General features: G+C 36.1%; 1 protein-coding gene and 1 long non-coding RNA gene across 2 annotated transcripts in view; one reads left to right on the forward strand and one right to left on the reverse strand.

Moving 5' to 3' along the window:
• LOC136842450 (uncharacterized) lies at positions 1 to 15,655 on the forward strand. Its single transcript, XR_010854219.1, has 5 exons — positions 1 to 260; positions 5,048 to 5,222; positions 7,724 to 7,941; positions 8,466 to 8,585; positions 14,059 to 15,655. It is a non-coding gene; the product is annotated as an uncharacterized lncRNA (long non-coding RNA).
• The window catches only part of LOC136842449 (uncharacterized), a 20,705-nt gene continuing 14,038 nt past the window's right edge, over positions 14,545 to 21,211 (reverse strand). The window contains 2 exon segments of the mRNA XM_067109804.1: positions 14,545 to 18,190; positions 18,359 to 18,487. Of these exon segments, the coding sequence (XP_066965905.1) occupies positions 17,978 to 18,190; positions 18,359 to 18,487 (342 nt within the window). The 3' untranslated portion in view covers positions 14,545 to 17,977.

Below are 21,211 nucleotides of genomic sequence, written 5' to 3' on the forward strand. Positions count from 1 at the left end.
GCACTTGTATTATTCACCCGATCAGTAGTTACTGTTTAGTGTTGACTGTTAAATGAGGTTTCGGTATCTATAAATCTTCTTGGTTGACCACTGACAGACGACGGAGAGATCGTGCTTCATATATCGTGTCATACCATTAGGAAAATGGGACGGGTATTTAATGGCGATAAACAATTCATTGACTAATATTACGACGGTTCTTTACTTAGCAATGATTGAAATTATCCCGTTGGCAGTTTTGGGAACGGTGTAGTGCATTGGTGAGTATTGATTTGCATACTTGCATCTAAATCTTGACTGACTTCCCCGTTCCAGTTTGCCTCGCCAGTCATTAGAGTGTAGGCCTATGCACCGACTGACCCATAGGACTCGTCATTAGCCTATGGGTCATCCGGTGCCTGTTGTATATCATGTCATGATGTATAATTAGGTTTTCAATTTTTGGAGTTTTGGTGGTATGATAGTGTTTAAAAGTTTAAAGAGGTTATTTTACTCGAGACGTTATATAACGATAACTGTTTTGCCTCCGATGTAATGTATATATAATTATATATACAGCAATATTTACGAGGGAGAGAATCGTGCATAGCAGCTTCCTTTCCACCATATTTGCAGTCTTAAGCCTGTATTGTGCATGAATTGATTTCACAAGTTTTACTAGATTGTATTGACTTGAGCACCATGTTATTTTTGCGAAAACACGTAATTTGGCATCAGACAAAATCAAGATTCGCTTTATACATCATAAGCGTCTTTTGAATAATTCGTGTAACAATTTATGGACAAAATATTTAAACTTTGCAAGCTGATGGAGTGACGTTGCGTGATTAACATCGTGTTTTGTACCATCTCTTGATAATTGTTATATATGGGGATTCATTTGAGAAGTGCATGCAGCTTAGTGAATGGGAGATAACAATCAATGGAGTGTAGATTTTGTAATATTTCACTTACAGCTCATAATTACTTAAGTCAACCTGGTATTGGTGTTTGTCACTACTTCGGTGGTATTATTATTATTATTATTATTATTATTATTATTATTATTATTATTAAAGACCCTTTTTCACATGGATTATTTTATTATTTAACTATAAAGCTTACAGTATTTTTACAGCTTTTTCATAGTCTGTAAGGCTCAGGTTTTTTTTATTCCATTTTCAGTTGTCAGGTTTAAGAATAGTTTACCAAATTGAGTCTGAGTTGATTATTTTCCAATTTGAGTTTCAGGGACCCTATTTTTTATGGGTTTAAAGGTTTTTTTTAATTTCCAGTCCATGAGCTTTGAAAATATTTTCCCAGTATGAGTCTAGTAGTTTGAGTTTTTTTCATTATTTGAATTATGGGTTTAGATGATTTTCCTTTATAAGACCATGAGCTTAAAGAAATTTTATTGTAGATTTTTGAAGTTTTGGGGTTGGGGTATTTTATTTTTTGGGGATCCCTGAAGCTAGGTTAGGTTAAGGGTAGACCAGATATGCTATCTGATCTTTTTGAGTTCTCTGAATCTTGATTCTTATTGAGTATGAGGGTTAAGTTTTATTTTTTTCTAGTTCAAGTGATTTAGGGAATTTTCCTTTCTTTCAGGGTCTCCAAAGTTCAGGGTTGTTTATTGGTTATTGAGGTTCAGGGTTTTAGGGCATTTTATTCATTTTGGATCCCTGAGGCTTAGGAGATTTCTCTCTCTCTTTTGGATTTCCGAGAATTAGGGTGTGTTAGGTTTATGGTATTTTTTTTTTATTTATGTGGTTGAGATAGTTTAAATTTTTTCTGAGGTCAGAGTACGTTTTTCCCATCGCATCCATTGGGTTAGAGTATATTTTCTCTTAAGTCTTTAAGCTGAAGTTTTTTTTTGCGTCTAAATCCGTAATTTTAGGATGTGTAATGATGTATTTAGGGTACTACTTCAATTTTGACTCCTGGGATGAGTTTGTAGGGCCCCACTTGGGCCCCACCAGGCATCCACTGCTTACCAAAAGAGCTCAAGCAAGAAACTTGACCTAACATAAGGTGTTGATTTCCCAGAAACACAAATCAAAGACAGACGGTTGAAGCAGTGATTCATGTTGCAGGAACTACTGAATATCATTTGTAAAACCAAAAACCATCTGTAAATGTAAAATGTAAACTTTTGAACCATATGTAATGAAGAACACTATTATTTTGTAAAGAATTGTTAACTGTTTTCCAGTGTGAGAAAACACATAGACTATCAATTTTGCACATTCTTGCTGTTATTGTATTCTTGCTGTGATGTTAGATGCTACCTTTCTGTTCGCGGAAGTCCCTGTCTTGTCAGAAATTTGTGACAGATCTTACAGGCTGCTCTACGAGCAAGAGCCCGTGCAGCCATAAAGCCAGCTTAATCAAAAACAGCAACATAAATTAGTAACTACCCAGAAGCTGCCTCTTACTCACCTCATCCCTGCAAGTTTTTGGATAATTATTAACATTTTGAGGCTGTGAGATTTATGGTTTGTTCATTTTGTGTTTTTTTTTTAATATAGATTTTGCCTTGGGTCTGCAACATTTAGGGTATTTTTCTTGGGGTGCTGTGAGATTTAGGTATTTATAGTATAAGCTTTTAGGTAATTTTTATTCAGTGAGGCTTATGTTTTTTGTCAGTGATGTGTACTGTAGAGTAAACCCCCCGTATTCACAGGGGATGCGTACCGCACCCCCCTGCGAATAGCTAAAATCCGTGGATACTTAAAACCCCTCTGAAAACACTTAAAACTGCCTATTTTGATCGTTTAAACACAAAAAAAGCCTCAAAAAAATGCTTATACCTGTGCATTTAGTCATGAAAATGTGAAAATACAGTAATTAGTGAATATTTCTCAGTGAAAAATACCGCGAATGGCCGAATTTTCCGAAAATAATGAGTAGATACGTTCCACAGAGAAATCTGCGAATACATGAGTCTGCGAATATGGGGTTTTACTGTATAAGGTATTTCTTTCAGTTTGAGTGGCTTCGGTATTTTTTTTCTTACTTTGAGACAATAAGGTTTTGTTTTTTTTTTTATTTTAAGTTTAAGATTTACCTGAAATCCTCCACACTTTTTTCATTTTGACTTCATAAGGTTAAGGTAATTTTTCCATATTGAGCCCATGAGGTTTAAGGTATTTTCTCCATTCTGAGCCTGTGAGTTTTTTTTTTTTTTTTTGAGCCAGTGGTTTTGAGCGTTTCATCTTGAGTATGAGCTGTGAGGTATTTTCACCTTTTTGTATGCTTATTTTCGTAGCACTTGTGGTTTAGATTTATATTTTAAGTCAGCGAAGTTAAGTTCTTGAGACTCGTGAAACTCTCATTTGGTCAGTTGAATGTCACAAGTGGTTGAATTGGTTGCTGAATCTGACATGAGTGTAGTTTTGCATTCAAGCCTTCCACGGTAAACAAGATGTTTGAATTTGTAGGAGGTGAATAAATCCATGAAAATAAGTTTTGGAACCTTTTAAGTAAAGGAAGTCTGGGAAAAGGTAGACAGTGATGATGAAACTAGATGTTGATAGCCAAATCAAAATAATAACAGTATTTAGTAGAGAGACATCTTTTTTGGCAGGTACATGTAGAGCGTTGCTTGACAGTTAATGTTGTCCATATTTTACCTGCCACTCAGGCTTTTGTATTGTAATTTGTTCCTGTACAGCATTACAATACTTTCTCTAAGCATAAAACTTCTCCATGACAATAACCCCACCCTGTAGATTTTTACTGCACGATATCAGATATTTGGAATCACATCTGAAGTGTACTTTAAGTTCTCAGAGGTTCTGCTTATAAAATGCTCTTAACTCTCCCCTGAGTTAAGAGAGTAACTGAGGCCTTGTGGCTGCATACATTAGCAACCCTGCCCTCACCTGACATTTTACATCCTCTGCTTCCAAGCAGATTTACACATCATCCTATATTCATTATAACTCCCATTATCAATCAGAGGTGCTCTTTATGTGAGACCTAGCATATATATATATATGGAAATCTTCACTCCCTGGGCTGCTTTGTTTTAATATTTACTTCTTCCTCTTTACCAATTGTCCATCCTGCCTACCTTTAAATAAAGAAAATATCCTAAGGCCATTATATATTAGTGCTAAGATGACCATTCAAGGGCTAGTCTATTGCCATACATCTTTTACTTTACAGTAGTTTTTGCAACATATTTTTCAGTAATTTTCTTTCATGTATGTAGTAACGGTTACATAGTTACTATCTTTCAAAGTGTATTTGTTTAAGGTTAACTACAGTTCAAGGTATTTTGATATATTACCAGATCATTTTGTCAGTTTTTCATCTGTAGTTTATATTATACTACTATTCTGTTTTGCTGATAGTCTAATTTAGGCTATCTTACCATTTATTCAGACAAAATGCTTTTTATCAGTAAAAATGCGTGACATGTGACATGTTTGAGCCAAATCTGGCTGCAATCTAAATTATATTTACAAGTGCAAACCCTCTAAGTATTTTTACTGTTCATTTATATGAAATTGGACTTCATACTATTGAGCAGTGCCAACAAATACTGAATGTCTCTTGACCAGATGGGCTAATGCACTGTACACCACATATTTGTAATGATTTATGAGAAATCTGTCAACATTTTTAATGTGTACTCAACTAGAAAACTGCTTTTGACATAAGGAGTTGTGGTGAATTGATTGCAAACATTTGTTAGGGCAGATATTTTTGGTTAAATGTAAATTAACTGCTGTAATGCCTAAGACATTAAACTGAACTTTGTAGAATAGTTTTAATATATTGTGCACTTTGTGGAATGATATTAATATACATATATTGTGCTTAAAGAAGCAGTTTTTTTTTGCTTCCTCATCTAGGGTACGTGATGGAAATTTTATCCTGTATTGTTCAGATCCCATGTTGTAGGAATGCAACAAAGCGTTGAACTTTCTTAAAATAAGGCAAGCGTGCCTTGAGAGCATGGTACAGTATTTCCATTTTTATATTTTCAAATGATATTTTGTAAAAGCTTAGTGATTATTTATACATACATACAGTTTTTAATGGATGGCTTTCATTTCAGAGGTTATTCAGGACATGATCATGTGAAAAAACAACCTCTACTTCCTCAGTCATGAAAGCAACACAGAGTATGATCCGTGCCTTAAATGACCTGGGAAAACTACGTTGAGTTTCCTCTTTGATCAGTGAAATAGAGTAATGGGAATTCAATACTTTAGAAGTATCATCAATAGACGGTATGTGTAGGTTTCTTAAGCCATAAGTTGTTTTGTACAAAGATTAGGGATCATTCTGCTTTGGCCAGTCATTTTAGGGATCATTCTGCTATGGCCAGTCAGATTAGGGATCATTCTGCTTTGGCCAGTCAGATTAGGGATCATTCTGCTTTGGCCAGTCATTTTAGGGATCATTCTGCTTTGGCCAGTCATTTTAGGGATCATTCTGCTTTGGCTAGTCAGACTGGGGGTCATTTTGCTTTGGCCAGTCAGATTAGGGATCATTCTGCTTTGGCCAGTCAGATTAGGGATCATTCTGCTTTGGCCAGTCAGATTAGGGATCATTCTGCTTTGGCCAGACAGATTAGGGATCATTCTGCTTTGGCCAGACAGATTAGGGATCATTCTGCTTTGGCCAATCTGGTTAAGGACCATTCTGCTTTGTCAGTATCAGCGTGGAATTGACCAGTACAGTGAGGATTCTCATCCTCATCCCATCAACTGATTAAACCCTTTGTGAGTGGGGGTCATCAAATGACGACTATTTATAGCTTTAGCGTAAATTTTGGGTATTGTCCTCTGACAATCAACATTTTGTGCGATACAGTTTGAACGAATTTTGTGGGAAAAGTGATGGGCTATAAATGACTCGTGGCAACTATATTAGCTAGTCAGTACAGGAGAGAGAGATCACATTGCCTTGAGATGTCAAAGGAGAATGTTGTCCACCATTCCCACCCAAGGATGTCTTGTAATTATTTTACAACAAATATACTCAGAATGTGTTACTGATTTTAGCTGTTATCTGTTTTGATATTCTGTGAGCTGTAATTATAATTTTACTAAATAGAATAAAAAAATTAGAAAAAACATAACTGGGTAAAATTAGCATATTTATTACGAATGTCTTGGTAAAGAGGCACCACACAGGGTTGGAAATACTTTCAAACTTACCGTGAGAGATACAAAAAAAATTTTTTTTCTCTTACACCATATACATAAGCATATCTTCCGCTTACCTTTGATATGTATTTTTTTTTTTTAAATTAGCCAACCTCAAATGTAGTCCAGTCTAGGGGTGTGCTCGATGTGTATTTAGCCCTTACTGTAAGAGTTAAACAAGCTTCTTATAGGCAACAGAAGAAAGTAAAAGTAGGCACAACAAGGATCAGGAAAATTTCTAGTGCACGGTTCCATGTGTTGTTGATATCCGTAAGGGTTTGCAACAAGTAGAATGTTAGATGTTATGCTGCTTATTTACAACAGTATGTAAGTAGCATTTAAAATGAGTCACTTGAACAGTTGTCAGGTATTGAATTGTATTGCATTAGAGGCTGAATGTTAAATATTTAATTTCTGCCTGACAGCCTTATATGAAATGCCCTTTTACAGAGGCCCACGTTTTATGGTTGGATCCTTCTTTAAATTACTCTGGTTTATACCATTTTGAAAAGTATGTTGATGATGAGTTTAAGAGGAGTGGAGACTAATTTCCTTGTTTGAACAATCATTGGAAACTCTAGATCCTGCTGACATAATTTAGCAGTGGATCAGGTAACATGTATACTGTTTTGAAATCCCCCAGATGTTAAGGCAAAAGGTAAGAAAACTGGTAGCAGCTGGAACAGCAAGTCTCTTAAGATTTCTAAACCTCAAAGATATTTGTATTCCTTTGCATGATAAATTATCAGAGAATTGTTTTACACTACTTGTAAAACATAATTCTTATATAATTTGGCAAGTCTCTTTGGAATTTCTGGTTACTATAATAGGTCTTAGTATTAGCCAGACTTATTCTTCATATAACAGTTTCACATCATCAGGATCTTCAGTGTTGAAGGTGCAAGGGATGAAGTAATTGAACTACCTTTCAAGTAATAGAGTAATGAATTGCAGAAATAAGTTAACCAGAGATAACCCACAGTTGCATGGTAAGCTTGGCAACATAAGATTATTCACTAGACTGGATGTCAATTTTGCATTACTGTTTGTGTATAAAAGCTTCATTAAAGTTATCTTCCCATGTACAGATTCTAAAATTAAATTTGAAGTACTTTAAAACCAAAAGATAACTACTACTCAAACTAGTTTAGTCTGGCAACACTGCAAATGGCCAGCACAGAATTTGGATGGGTAGTTAGGAACATCAGAGCATGTTGAGCAATGCTTGAAGCTTCTGTTGTGAGTAATGAAGTGGTCCTAGCAACTTCACTACACCAGAGAAGAGCTTTTATAAATTTTTTTATTACAGTGAATTTAAAGTAGGGTAAGTCAGGCATGTTGAAACCCCATTATTGATATGGCCTCTGGTTTTTATCAGCCATTTTGCAACACAATTTTAAAGTTGCATCTCTGAATTTAATGAATTTTGAAATTGTCAAGATAGAATTTTGAGATTGTCAAATTTTGTCAAATTTTGTATCATAAGTGAAATTTTCTGTACAGTAGCTTTTGGTTTAAAATCAGTTTAAATTGGCTTTTAATATAGGATTAAATGACTTGAAACTATAATTATTTTTCAGACCTAAGTATCCTACTATATTTTGAGGACCTTGTGACCAATAATAGGAACACTGTAAGGTATGGTCTGTTAGCCTTCTTGAAACCTTGGATGCACCTGCTACAACAACTGGCATAATAGATAAGAACTGTGAACTTGAAGCTACATTCTGCAAAGTAGCCTTTGTTGGTGCTGAAAATATTTGAATAATCTCCAGTTCAGAATGTTGGGAACAATAAAGTAAGTGTACATTTTTAGATATACAGTAAATAATATATGCCATCACACCTATATGTCATCACACCTACTTTCAAAAATAAAGCTCATAATTTGCAACATAATTTACATTGTAATTGTATGCTTGCTAGCATTGTATGCTTGCTAACACTGTAACTCCAATGATTTAGGATACTTCATGAGAAAGAAATCGAGTATAGATTGTAATTTAAATGAGCCATTTTATATGATTACTTAAATTTCAAATTGCACATTTTTGCAATATTAGCTTTAACTTACGATTTCATTAACTGCAAATCATTTTAGTGGATCTAGATCTACTGGTCAATTTTTACCAGATACATATGTAATTGTAATAACCACAATTAGGTTCCTGATAATGCCAGTTCTTAGCCTATTAGCTGTCATGGTAGTCAACAGGGTATGTTTTAAATCAGCTAATAAATGAATTATAAGCCATCAATACATGTTTATAATGCACAACTTATTTTTCATAAAGCCCTTTAATGAAAATATTGCTTTTACAGTACTCTTTGCAACAAGTCCAGTTGTCCTCACTGTGCAAGACAAGACCGTCATCCTATGGTGCCTCAGTTGTTCTTCATTCTGGCATCGTGAAGGGATGAGAATACTCCTGTAATCAGTTGGTTTGTATTAAATGTTTTGGGTTATAATATCACAGTTAGTCCAGTGAAACCCTTTTAATCGTATATTGCTTGAATTGCAATTTAGGAAGAAATACTAATAATTCAGAAGACAATAGGGGATGATATGTCTGCAATCTCCCATCCCAAAAGGAACCCAGATTGCCAAGTAAGAATAAGTTGTATTACTTATTAGTACACTTGTTTCATGTTTAGTACACTTGATTCATGTTAAAGATAAAACAGCAATATGCTCCAAAAGAAGTCACATAGCCAGGCATTCACCAGCAACATGCATGGCAAAGATTGATACCCTGGAATAGCCATGCCTCTGTTGCACTTAGAAAATGACTGATGATATCACAAGGATTAGAGGAAGATGATGCACAATAAATAAAATCTTGCACAAGTAGCATGGCATCCCAGTGTAACAACTTGAAGAATGACAGGGAGTTCCAAATTACACTATGAGGCTGGCAAAAAAGAAGAGAGCACAAACCTTGTAAACCTTATTGCCAGCGAACATAAATTCTCTTGTGGAACATCAACGTAAGCCTTATTTATCAACTGCGCAAGCTGATGGAAGACGTTTTCTTCAAGATTTAAGACTTCATGGTGGCTCACGTTGGTAGTGGAACATCAACGTAAACCTTATTTATCAACTGTGCAAGCTGATGGAAGATGTTTTCTTCAAGATTTAAGACTTCGTGGTGGCCCATGTTGGTGGGAGAGGGTAAGGCATTGATTTCTTAACCATCCCAAACTTGTAGCAAGTTATGTTGCCCAAGCTGCTGGGTCTTTTGCAATGCAAATGAAGGAGGAGCTGTGTGCGTATGATGTTGTGAACAGGTCCAACAAATGGAGCACACTACATTTGCCAAATGGCCCTGCATATCCAGAGCACAACCACTCAATAATCTGTATTATTTCAGTAGATGAAACCTATTCACATGGAACAAGCATACAAGGGCCATTGACTTGAAATTCAAGCTTCCAAGGAATGTTGGCTAAACCTCCCACCACAGACCCCACACTGCAGCATTAACTGATCGTGATACAAAGCCAGTGAATTTTCATCACCCTGGGGGAGACGCAAACCCGCGACATCTGAGTGGCATGTCACAACACTAACCAGCCGACCAGCTAGAAGTATCTGAAAGTTAATCCTGAGGGTTTTTAGCAATCACGCTTTGGACATCCAGCTCAAATCTTGGACCATGCAGACACAATGCTCCTCTGCCCAAGGAAGGATCCTACTGCCAGGTAAGGACCCCTTGGTTTTGGAGGTAACGGGACACTAGTGATATTGTTGGACATTATCTTGACATGTCCTGACAAGTATGTCATGAGTACTTGCATGCTGAAAGAGGAGGATGGATACTGTCCTTAATTCTTGAAAGTTGATGGATCTTTGCCATTCCACAGACAACAAACAAAGCTTGCCCTGAAGACCCAGCACATGGGTTACTCAGCTCTTGACTGATGAACATTGACACAAAGACTTATAGATCCAGCAGAACAAGAGGAACTCACAAATGGATCCTCCACCTGCTGCATCAAGAGGAACTCTACACAATGGATTCTCCACATGCTGCACCATGAAAGTTTCTGTAGAACATTGTCTTAGAAACATGGAAGCTGTCTGACATTAAGGTAACCTTCCAGTAACTCACATGCTGCAGCTGCAGAGACTGCATCCTGAAATTGTGGGAACCAACTTCTCCAGCAACACCTAGTGCCCAATAACTTTGGAACCAACTTCTCCAGCAACACCAAGTGTCCAATAACTGTTTACCAGGACTTCCTCCTCCAGCAAGAGAGAGTGCCGACCTTTTGATGGGAACTGTGTGGCAGCAAATCCTGTAGATGGGTGCACCAACTTCTGCAGTATGCCTGTCTGGATACTCAGATATGTGGCTTGAGGAGAAAGGGGGGCAGACTGTACTTCTCCAAGGGCTGTCATAGCTGTAAATGTCATTTTATCTTCTCTCACTACTTCAGGAAAGGTAATTGTCCAACAGATCCTGAGTTTGCAACTCTTTGAAGTTCTGCAACAAAAAGAATTCCAGAGGTCCTTATAAGTGACATCCTTCTTCTCCAATATCATATTGAGCTGGTATAAACATGTGCAGAATAGAGGCTGGTCTAAGGAAGAGAAAAAAACAGATTATGGTAATATCCACTGACAAAGTGCCATCAGCCAGCAAGGCAGTGGCACCAGGGAGGAACCACTTCTGTCAGTTCAACAAAACAAAGTTCACCCTTAGTACCTCTTAATGATATTCATTTAGAAGGTCATAACTTAACCATATTAGGATAAAAGGAAGAAGAAGCATCCCTAGCAATGATATTAAAAACGATGAAAGATGCACCTGAGAACCCATGGATCCTATTAAACTAGATGTCAGACTGCAGTTTAACCTAGTGGACATGCAGGAGTTGCACTTCCACAAAGAACCAGTCATCCTGAATCACATGAAATTACAATGGGCTCTTGTCAGAATTCCCAATTGACACTACACAGTTGTACAGTCAAACCTGGTCCTCTGAAGGAGTCCATGAGGGGTCGTGGCTGATCAAAGGACCCGAAGTAGTAACAGTTGTCTTTGAAGACAGAAGCCTTTCAAGATTTAAAAGATAACTGTCAGAGGATTAATCACTAGAACATCCTCTTCTCCAACATAAAAGAACTTCTATCCTGGCCAACTAAAGAATGAGAACCAAAGCTAAGCTTAAGTTTTTTGGTTTTAAAGTCCTTGCTCATGGTCATGCAAACAGTCTGCAACAGCAGGAAGAGCAGAACCACAGGCATGACAGAGGACTGCAAAGTACAGGGCCAAAGAAATCAGTCTTATTACACTGGCTCAGCAATGAAAATAAAAGCTGAAAGTGAGTTAGAACATGCAATCTTGACTGGTTTAGCAATGAAAATAAAAGCTGAAAATGAGTTAGCAAATGTAATCTTGAATTTTCTGTCTACACTTGTAATGTTCCCGCATTATTTCGATGGGAGTGGTGATTTTGAGATGTCTTGGGAATGATATAATAAAATTATAAGAGTAAACCCTCAAATGCTTTAAAATCCCACAAGGAGAAAGATTCACTTCAGCAGTGGTTATCATTATAACAGGAGGAATGTTCTCAAGCTGCAAAAAAGCAGAACTACTAGCAACAAAAGGCATGGGCTCAACTGAAAGATAGAGCTTTGACAAAGTGGGAAAATTAATGGTAGCATAATGGTAGCAGCAAAAGTCAGAGGCTCAACTGAAGAAAAAACAGAAAGGGAGTCATTAACTGCTTCACCTGTCATTACTGCTTCATCTGGCAGTGGAAAGGATCTAGGATGAGAGCCACAGTTAACATCAAAAGCACCATGGGAGAAAAAAGTAGATTGCCAGAAGCAGACAGTTTACCATAAAATATTAGATGACTGACCAAGGACATCTGTTCAGTCATACTCTCCAGAACAGAACAATGTTAAGCCCATCCAAGAAGGAAGTTAAAGTAGACTGCAGCAGATCTATCCTGGGCAAGAAGGTGGCATGAGGCATCAGCTGTGGGCAAGTAACCAAGACAAATTCCAGAGCAAAGAAGGGGAATTTTATGAAATATCCTTGTCTGGAGTCGCAGGCAAATTGCCAAATTTAACAAGTTCTCTGCAGACATGAGCACCACAGGAGTAGAAGGGTCAATGAGCACTTGAGTTTCATACCCACAGCCTGAGCACATTATCACAGGGAAGAAGCATTTGATGAGATTAAATTCTTCAGTGAAATTAGACACACTGTAACAAGACCACAAGCTGAAGAGTAAAGTGAGGTGGCCCCTTCAAGTCTTCAAACACCACTTCAGATGTTTTCTGGGTAAACAGGAGCATATATGTATAATTCACCAACCAATCTTTACGGACTCAGCATATCTGTTGAAGCAAACACTGATCCCTTACAACACTCTCAGGTGGGGGGTTCCTGGTAAGACTTGGCATATGTATTGAAACAAACACTGATCCATTTCAAGACATACTGGTGGGGTCCCTAACAAGTTAAGACAAAAATACATTACAGTCTTTCCAAAGCAACATTTTAGGCACAGTAGCTTAGTAAACAACACGGGCAAAGTGCACTTGTAAACAAATAATGACAAACACTTAAACTCCATGAAAATAGAATGAGAAAAAACCTTTATGCACTTTAGTCCTACTAAAGGCAGCTGGTTACTGTGTTTTAAACCACTATTACTAGGCAAAGCACAGTGCTCTCAATAGATGAAAAATCCCTTCAAGCTAAAGAAAAAAATTGCAAACATGGTGAAACATTCCCCCAAAATAAACCAAATGATGGGACTTCTGATAATAGCAAGAAGGGCAAGCGAAACATAGGCACCCCGCATACAACATCAAGAAATTATCCAAAAATTAAGTGAAATCAGTGAAAATTCACTAAAATGAAAATTGGAAATAAGTGTGAAAAACTTGAACACTTACAAGCTAAATTCTGGAACACTTACAAGCTAAATTCTGGGACACTTACAAGCTAAATTCTGGAACACTTACAAGCTAAATTCTGGGAATGAAGTACATCAGTGTGTTCAATCCATGGAGTAGGTGAAGTGTCACAGAAGTACTATGCTTGCTTGGTACAAGTTGGTGTAACTGAGTTTCATTACATGGAAGAAAGGCAGTACAGTATACAACAATGGTGTTTGTAATAAAAAAAATTACATACATCAGACCAATATAGGTTAACTTTGTTGCAGGTGAGCCACAAACAAGTTACCCCATGCAGAATCCTGTGCCTCGAAATATTACACAAGAGTTTCCACTGTATTCCATTTTCAAGACCAAGCCTAGACTAGTTTTGATCAAAGTGAAACTAATAATGTCTTTTCTATTCTCAAGACCAAACCTAGACTAGTTATGAACAAAGTGAAAATAATAATGGGTCATTGGTAAGTCAGATGTCATTGATAAGTCAGATTTGATAACTTTTTCCACTATGAGAACTTAATGTATTTTAAGAAATTTAACACAGCCATCAGCATATCAAGGGATAATGATTTATCCTTCACCTTCATATTCCATATACAAGAAACTTATTTATAAATACCTACTCATTCTGAAACTAGACTATGGCATTAAAGCCACAATTTTGTGCATGTTCAATTTTCGCAGGAAAAATGAACAAACAGCCATAGAAAGATGAAACATTTTTTCAGTGCCATCATTTTTCTTGAGAGAAGTTTTAAATGTAATTTTAATCCCAAAAAATTATGATATTGAAAGAGGAATTGAGAGTCTGCCAGAGACAAATCTAGGGGAAATAATCTGGGGTCATGACTATAAAAGTATCATCCTCAACAGCAAATACTAAATACAGAATAAAAAAACCTCTGGTTTAATTATAAATTTGTTGAATAGGGCTAGGTTCTGTATCATACAGTACATAAACCACTAACATTTATTAACTTACGTTTTCAGAGAACCTTTGAGGGACTGTACCTGCCATCTCCACCAGAAGCTTTGGAGAGAAATCAGTCTAATATCCGCTAGACTGAGTCATTTGATCACCAGAGATACTTAGCAGCTCAGAGGACTGTACCTGCCATCTCCACCAAAAGCTTCGGAGAGAAACCAGTCTCTAATATCCACTAGACTGAGTCAGTTCAGAGGACTAAGTAATCACACCTGAAGGCTGGTGAATACCAGCCATCAAAAACCCACAGGCAAGTTAATAAATATGGCCAATCTGCAAATGATGCAGAGCCATTTGCCATCATTGCCAATGCATATTACTATTAGTTAAGAGGAAAACAAAGCACATTTCAATTATCCTTTGTGTTCTTTCCTTAACTGAATGAAAACCTCTACATTCACTACACAATTTCCAATATAAATAATATTCCCATGTAAAATGTAATGAAGGTAACATGGCTTACATAAAAGGTAGACTGAAAAGTATCAAAGTTTCCAGATTATAGAATGAAATTTTATTAGCTTGGCTTGGCTACCAATAAAAGCAACATTTACTGATTACAACAGAGATTTTGTATTAACCTTGTGATAGTTTAAATACTCCACTGTTCATCCATTGATGGTAATCAATTAATTCATACTTTAAACTATACTGTAGCTATGAGATGGAGATCACTAGCTTAAACTACTGTAACCATGAGATTGCAATAGAGATTTTGTAATTAACCTTGTGATAGTTTAAATACTCCCCTGTACAACCATTGATGATCATCAACTAATTCATAATTTTAAATCAAACTAGCTTTAACAATGAGTTCACTATCCATGGGAAGGAGTTCACTTTGAAAATTTAATCAGTCATGTATCACATCACATGAAATTAGCTTTAGTGTACTACCCATATAGAGATATTTAAAATTACCAGAATTACCTCTCTGGTACATACACTATGTTCATGAAACCTACATACACTATGTTCATGAAACCTCTAATGACATGTATGACTACAGTTTTGACAAGTGTTGGAGTCGAGTTAATTGAAGTATCATCTAAAAAGGTAAAAGTTGAAAGGTACACATGTGAAAGACCGTACAAGTTACAATATAGTACTTCAATACTGTATACTAATTTATAAAAGACTTCTAATTCATGAATCACCACTACCAACATACTTTTACTTTTTCACCTTTTCATCTTAAGCTTGAAGTGAAAAAGTTCACCTTTTCATCTTACAAGCTTAAGAAGTGAAAAAGTTCTATTTCAATATAAGAAGTTCTGATGTGAATAAAAAATATGAATGTATCTGAGTTAATGGACATACAGTAAAAACTATTCTGAACGCAAAAACATAATAATGTACTGATTGTAAACAAGCAAATGAAAACCTTTGTTATTTCATTACAATCCCTCATGCAAAATAAAGAAATCTTCAAGTTAGTGATAAGCATTACTGATATTTTTAACAAAAATTATTCGCAGAACTGTAAACTATTACGGATTTTGAACACAAAAACATAATAATGTACTGATTGTAAACAAGCAAATGAAAAACCTTGTTATTTTATTACAATCCCTCATGCAAAATAAAGAAATCTTCAAGTTAGTAATAAGCTTATTACTGATATTTTTTAAAAAAATTATTCGCAGAACTGTAAATTATTACGGATTCTGAACACAAAAACATAGTAATGTACAGATTGTAAACAAGCAAATGAAAACCCTTGTTATTTTATTACAATCCCTCATGAAAATAAAGAAATCTTCAAGTTCATAATGCTCATCACTGATATTTTTAACAAAAATTATTTGCAGAACTGTAAACTATTAAGACAAACATAATTTACTTTACTGAATTGAACATAGTTTCACCTTGTCCATTATTTCCAAGCTGAATACTGTTTTAGGAACATAAGTATTTAAAGCTATAAGAGGAAAAACTACAGCACTTCATATAGTTTCTCTTGCAAGAAATATGCAACCTTACATATCATGAAGCTTATGGCAATGCAAAAACTAATTCCTTCACAATGTATGCCTTTCATAAACTCCCCTTTAACACTTGCCCCAACAAAAAGTTTCAATGCAATAACGGTATAGCATTTTATGAAACTAGGAGATCACTTTCCAAAACACTGGCTTGCAAGACATTCAGCCTTGCTCTAAGCATGAGAGATAAAAAGAACCGAGTCATACATCACAGTGCACAGGCTACATTAAAGCCACATGAGATTACCATGTAAAAAGACCTAAACACCAAGATTGTCTTTTGATGATGAAAATACATAGATGCCACCTAGTCAGCTACTGAAAAATCAGAAAAAATCTCATTCCACAAATGCAATTAGTCTGTTCAACTACTGTATTATGCCAGGCATTTACTTTGTTGGTAAAAATTAATGAACAATTGTGAATAAAAACTTTAAGATGTAGGTATATTTTATCCACTTTGCTAAAATCTTAAATTTATCCACAGATGCTGCACTGACTGATACAAATGGACATCTTAAATGCTTCATGTAGATCTGAACAAGGGAATAGAATATGAAATTCTGCATCAATCTAATCATATTCATATAAAAAACAAAAGGCTGCTGTATAACTTCAAATAAAACAAAAAAATAAAAACTATAACTGTCAACAAAATTGTATAGACTTAGAGATATAATTAACAATTAATGAGTCTTTGGTAAATCATCACAAAAATCCTTGTCTCGATTATCATTCTGAAAAAGTGTTGCAAGTTGCCAAAATGCTGATTACTAGGGTAATTTCAGTTGCCAAAATGCTGAGTACTAGAGCAATTTTAGTTGCCAAAATGCTGAGTCGTAGAGCAATTTTAGTTGCCAAAATGCTGAGAACTAGAGTAATTTCAGTTGCCAAAATGCTGAGTAATAAACCAATTTTGTTGCTAAAATGCTCATTACTAGAGCAATTTCAGTTGCCAAAATGTTGAGTACTAGAGCAATTTTAGTTGCCAAAATCATGGGTACTAGAGCAATTTTAGTGTCCAAATGTTGAATACTACTAGAGAAATTTTAGTTGTCAAAATGCTAAGTACTGTACTATAGCAATTTTAGTTGCCAAAATGCTAAGAACTAGAGCAATTTTTAGTTGCCAAAATGCTAAGAACTAGAGCAATTTTTAGTTGCCAAAATGCTAAGTGCTAGAGCAATTTTAGTTGCCAAAATGCTGAGTACTAGGGCAATTTTAGTTCCCAAAGTGCTTAGTACTAGAGCAATTTTAGTTGTCAAAATGCTAAGTACTGTACTATAGCAATTTTAGTTGCCAAAATACTGAGTACTAGTGCAATTTTAATTGCTAAAATGCTGAATAGTATAGGAATTCTAGTTGCCAAACTGCTGAGTACTGGAGAAGTACAAGTTTTGTAAAGACACTGAATTAGACTAAGCAAGCTCTACAACAGTGGCTGAAGAAAGAAAAACTACTTCATTAATCCAGTTACAACAAATATCTTATTTAATAAAGTATATCTCTACAAAAGCTGAAGCTAAGTTTTAAAAAGTCCTAGTGTACTAGAAACAGTAATTCAGATTCTATAAAAGATTTTATAATCAACAGTTTCAGCCTTATGTCCTAATCCAAGTTACCACGAGATATTTCCTTTTGTGACCTAGGGATGCACAGCACCTCACCAATCACACCGATATAAAAAGTAGGAATTTTATACTCTACAATAAAAAACTACTTGATTAACCCAGTTATAACAATTACCCTAATTAATAAAGTACATCTCTAATAATAAATTCAGATCTTGATTCCTAGGAAATTATAACTATGCCTGGTAATCTACACAAGGACACAGTTTTAGAAAAAAAAAAAAAAAAGCAATAAAAGAACCCAGTTTGTTCCCAAAACCGTTACCTGGTATACTAGAGTGGATACATAGCCATAGCACCTTTTCAATTTAGTCTGAGTCCATTGGGCAGATGTTCTTGTCAGAGTTGTTAGATCCAGGGGGATATTCAGCCTTGGCAATGAGGTACTGATTGAAACTACCATCTTTGGCCATATTCCCCTCTGGACCATGTAGCGCTCTCTTCTTGATGAAAGCTTTTACTTCCTTCTCATCTACCATAGCCATTTCTATGCTGCATCCCCATGCTACTAATGCCAGTGGCTGGAGGAATAAAAATAAACACAATCGCTAACAAATAAAGTAAAAGAACGACTCTTCCCAGTCACATGGTTTATCCCAAACAGTAAGGTGTAAAGGACTTATTTTTGAAAGATTTAAAAGCAGACTTATTCAATCAATTATATACCAGTGAATCAATACTCTACTCACCCTCTCGACAGTCAAGTTGGAATAGGGAGTGATAACATGCTTTCGGAAGCAGCCAACGAGCACTTTTTTCAGCCTCTGGACAAGGACTGGTTCAGTACAGGGATGATACAACATTACAACTCCTCCATGCTGAAATGATTAACCCAAACTTAATAAGATGAACTCAAAGCTGCACTAATTCTAACAGATAAGAAATAAAGGACTACTGGCAAAGTCTTCTGAAGGAACACCTCTTGAAGGATGGAGAAGGGTTTCTTTGTGGAAACTCATAAACCCGATAAACCTTGTAATACATTCCTCCAATTCCCAGCTAGTAAAAAAAATGTCAAGATTAAAAACAAACCAAACATCTTCACGGAACAACAAAACATTTTCTCAAAGAAATGCAAAACTGTAGGCTAAGAACCAATCATAACACTACTGATGCATGGATATCTATTCTTCCCACATACATTGTACCCTTTCCAGGTACTACAAAGCAGGCACAATGATGAACAAATAAAAGGAAGTGCAAATATTAACACGTGTCTCCTTCCTCTGGTAATTCTAATCCATCACTATCACTCCCTGATTTTACTTCTTGTTATATATTACTGTAGTGCATTTTCTAATCATAAAAGGTGGTCATGATACAGAGAGTACATGTGGAAATGAATGTTGGGGAATCTGAAAATAATACGTATTCTAATCCTCTATTTGGGCCTCAGTCTAGGTCTACAGGTATCCTAAGAGTTGTCTGAGTGCTTGTATTTTCTTTGCATATTTAACTTTTGTAGATTGTGTTCAATAAATGTATTATTTATTATGTCCTGTTTCAACTTAATCCACACTCATGATTCATGTACTTAAGGTATACACAGTATATAAATAGATTAATGACAAGAATAATATGTAACATTGCAAACAGATAAACCTTTTTACTCCAGTCATAAATCTTGAAAGTTTTGGTAATGCTATATACAGAGGAACCTCAATGTTCATGTGCTGTATCTTTAAAGTTCCTAAACATGCAGCAAAATGTATTACCAAATAAATACCTGTAGCATACTACTCAAAGCAAACAAGAAGTACTGTATAGCCACTCAAAAAGGCTCCAATAGTACCTACTTCAGGTGGAAAAACTGGAGATATATGCCACCTTATGGGAACACTTAAAACATTACACAACTGTGTTGATTGATACAAAGGATACATTTTGTAATGAATACAACCAAACTAGTTGTTTCAGTATGCTACCTTAGTAATCTTCAACCTGAGAAAAATGGCAAAGAAACCAGGCAAAAGAACCAGGCTCCAGAGAAGAACACTGACAACTGAATCCCATTATGGAGAAAAACAAAAGCAGAAATACTCCAGATAGTGCCATCAGTGCACCTCACACAATGAACAGCTGGTATTACTGAAGGTTCTCTGCAGCGTCCCTTTAGCCCCCCTAGCTGCAACCCCTTTTTATTCTTTTTATTGTGCCTCCATTCATGTTCTCTTTCTTTCATCCTACTTTCCACCTTCTACAATGGTTTCAAACTCCAACTGTGAGGTTTTCCTCCTGTCACACCTTGAAAACCTTTTCCTTCAATTTCCCTTTCAGCGCTGAATTGCCTCAGTGGTCCGTGCTTGGCCTTTGGCCTAAATTTCGTAAATTCATTCAGTCCTTCATTCCAAATATGAGAGAAAGATCATTAGGAGGGCCTGAGAAAGCAAATATGATAATTTCTTTGGAGCAAAATTTCTTTTATACTTACAAACCATTACTTTTATAGACCCGTGCTTTTGTTCAAGTGGTAACAATGTACCCACATTTACTGAACAAAATATAAAACTATGGGCTCACTTAGTAGTGATATGGACCCTACTAAGCAGGGCTGGTAATTCTGTATTCCCTCACCAGTACTCATTATCAAACCTGCTCTGACGGATATCACTTCTGAAGTGGGAGCACCACAATCCACAGCAAAAATTCTTAAATCTTGAAAGATTAAAATAGTTGGAGAGCAAGGTGGAACGACATAAGTACAACTTAGAGGCTGCAAAGGTGTTGCAAGCTGTATCCTTCCTACAAGTGATACGAGTAACTCAACACCCAAAACATAATAGAAATAAAAGAGGGACTGAAAAGGCAAAATAGAGAAAAAAAAGTTTTTGCAACAAATATTGGCAACCCTACAACCCACCTTTGGAAGGAGCAATTAGCCACAGACTCAAGAAGCAAGGGGGAAGCAATGCAACAGAAGCATGATCACGGTACTGTACAGGTATTAGAGTCAACAGCTGTTGTGTTCTCTGGCACCAGAATGAATTTATGGAAACAAATCAACATGTGCTTGAGTTAAGAGTCATGTGACACTGCTGTTACCATATCTTTCCAGATTATGAAAGTAAAACATACTGATGTCCAAGAAACCTCACGAAGTCACTACAAGTTAAAGAACAAGGTGTCAAGAGGCTGATACTGCGGGAAATAAATGCTCCAACACCACCACATGGCCAATAGACAAGTTGCAGAGAACCTGTGTTACACCTAATCAATATGGTACCAGGGTATCACTGAGTAATGTACAGTACCTGAAGTACGAGGAGGAAAAGCATGATAAGTCCTGCTTAGCCCTGGTTTAAGAAATTTTACAGCACATGAATCATGTTCACACTTTATGCCATATCTCTCTATGCTAGTGTTCACACTTGTGTAAGAAAGACCACATCTTAGCAGGGATTTCAAGTGTACCTTATGTTTTCATCATTCCTGCTCTCACACGAGCCTTATGCAAGTATTCCCATCACACAACTGGCGTGACCTCTGAACAATTTCCAGCCTCATAGAAAGCAACATCTTCAATGTGCTCGCTCCAAAAACTA

Source organism: Macrobrachium rosenbergii, chromosome 10 (genome assembly GCF_040412425.1).
Source record: "Macrobrachium rosenbergii isolate ZJJX-2024 chromosome 10, ASM4041242v1, whole genome shotgun sequence".
Taxonomy (NCBI): Eukaryota; Metazoa; Arthropoda; class Malacostraca; order Decapoda; family Palaemonidae; genus Macrobrachium; species Macrobrachium rosenbergii.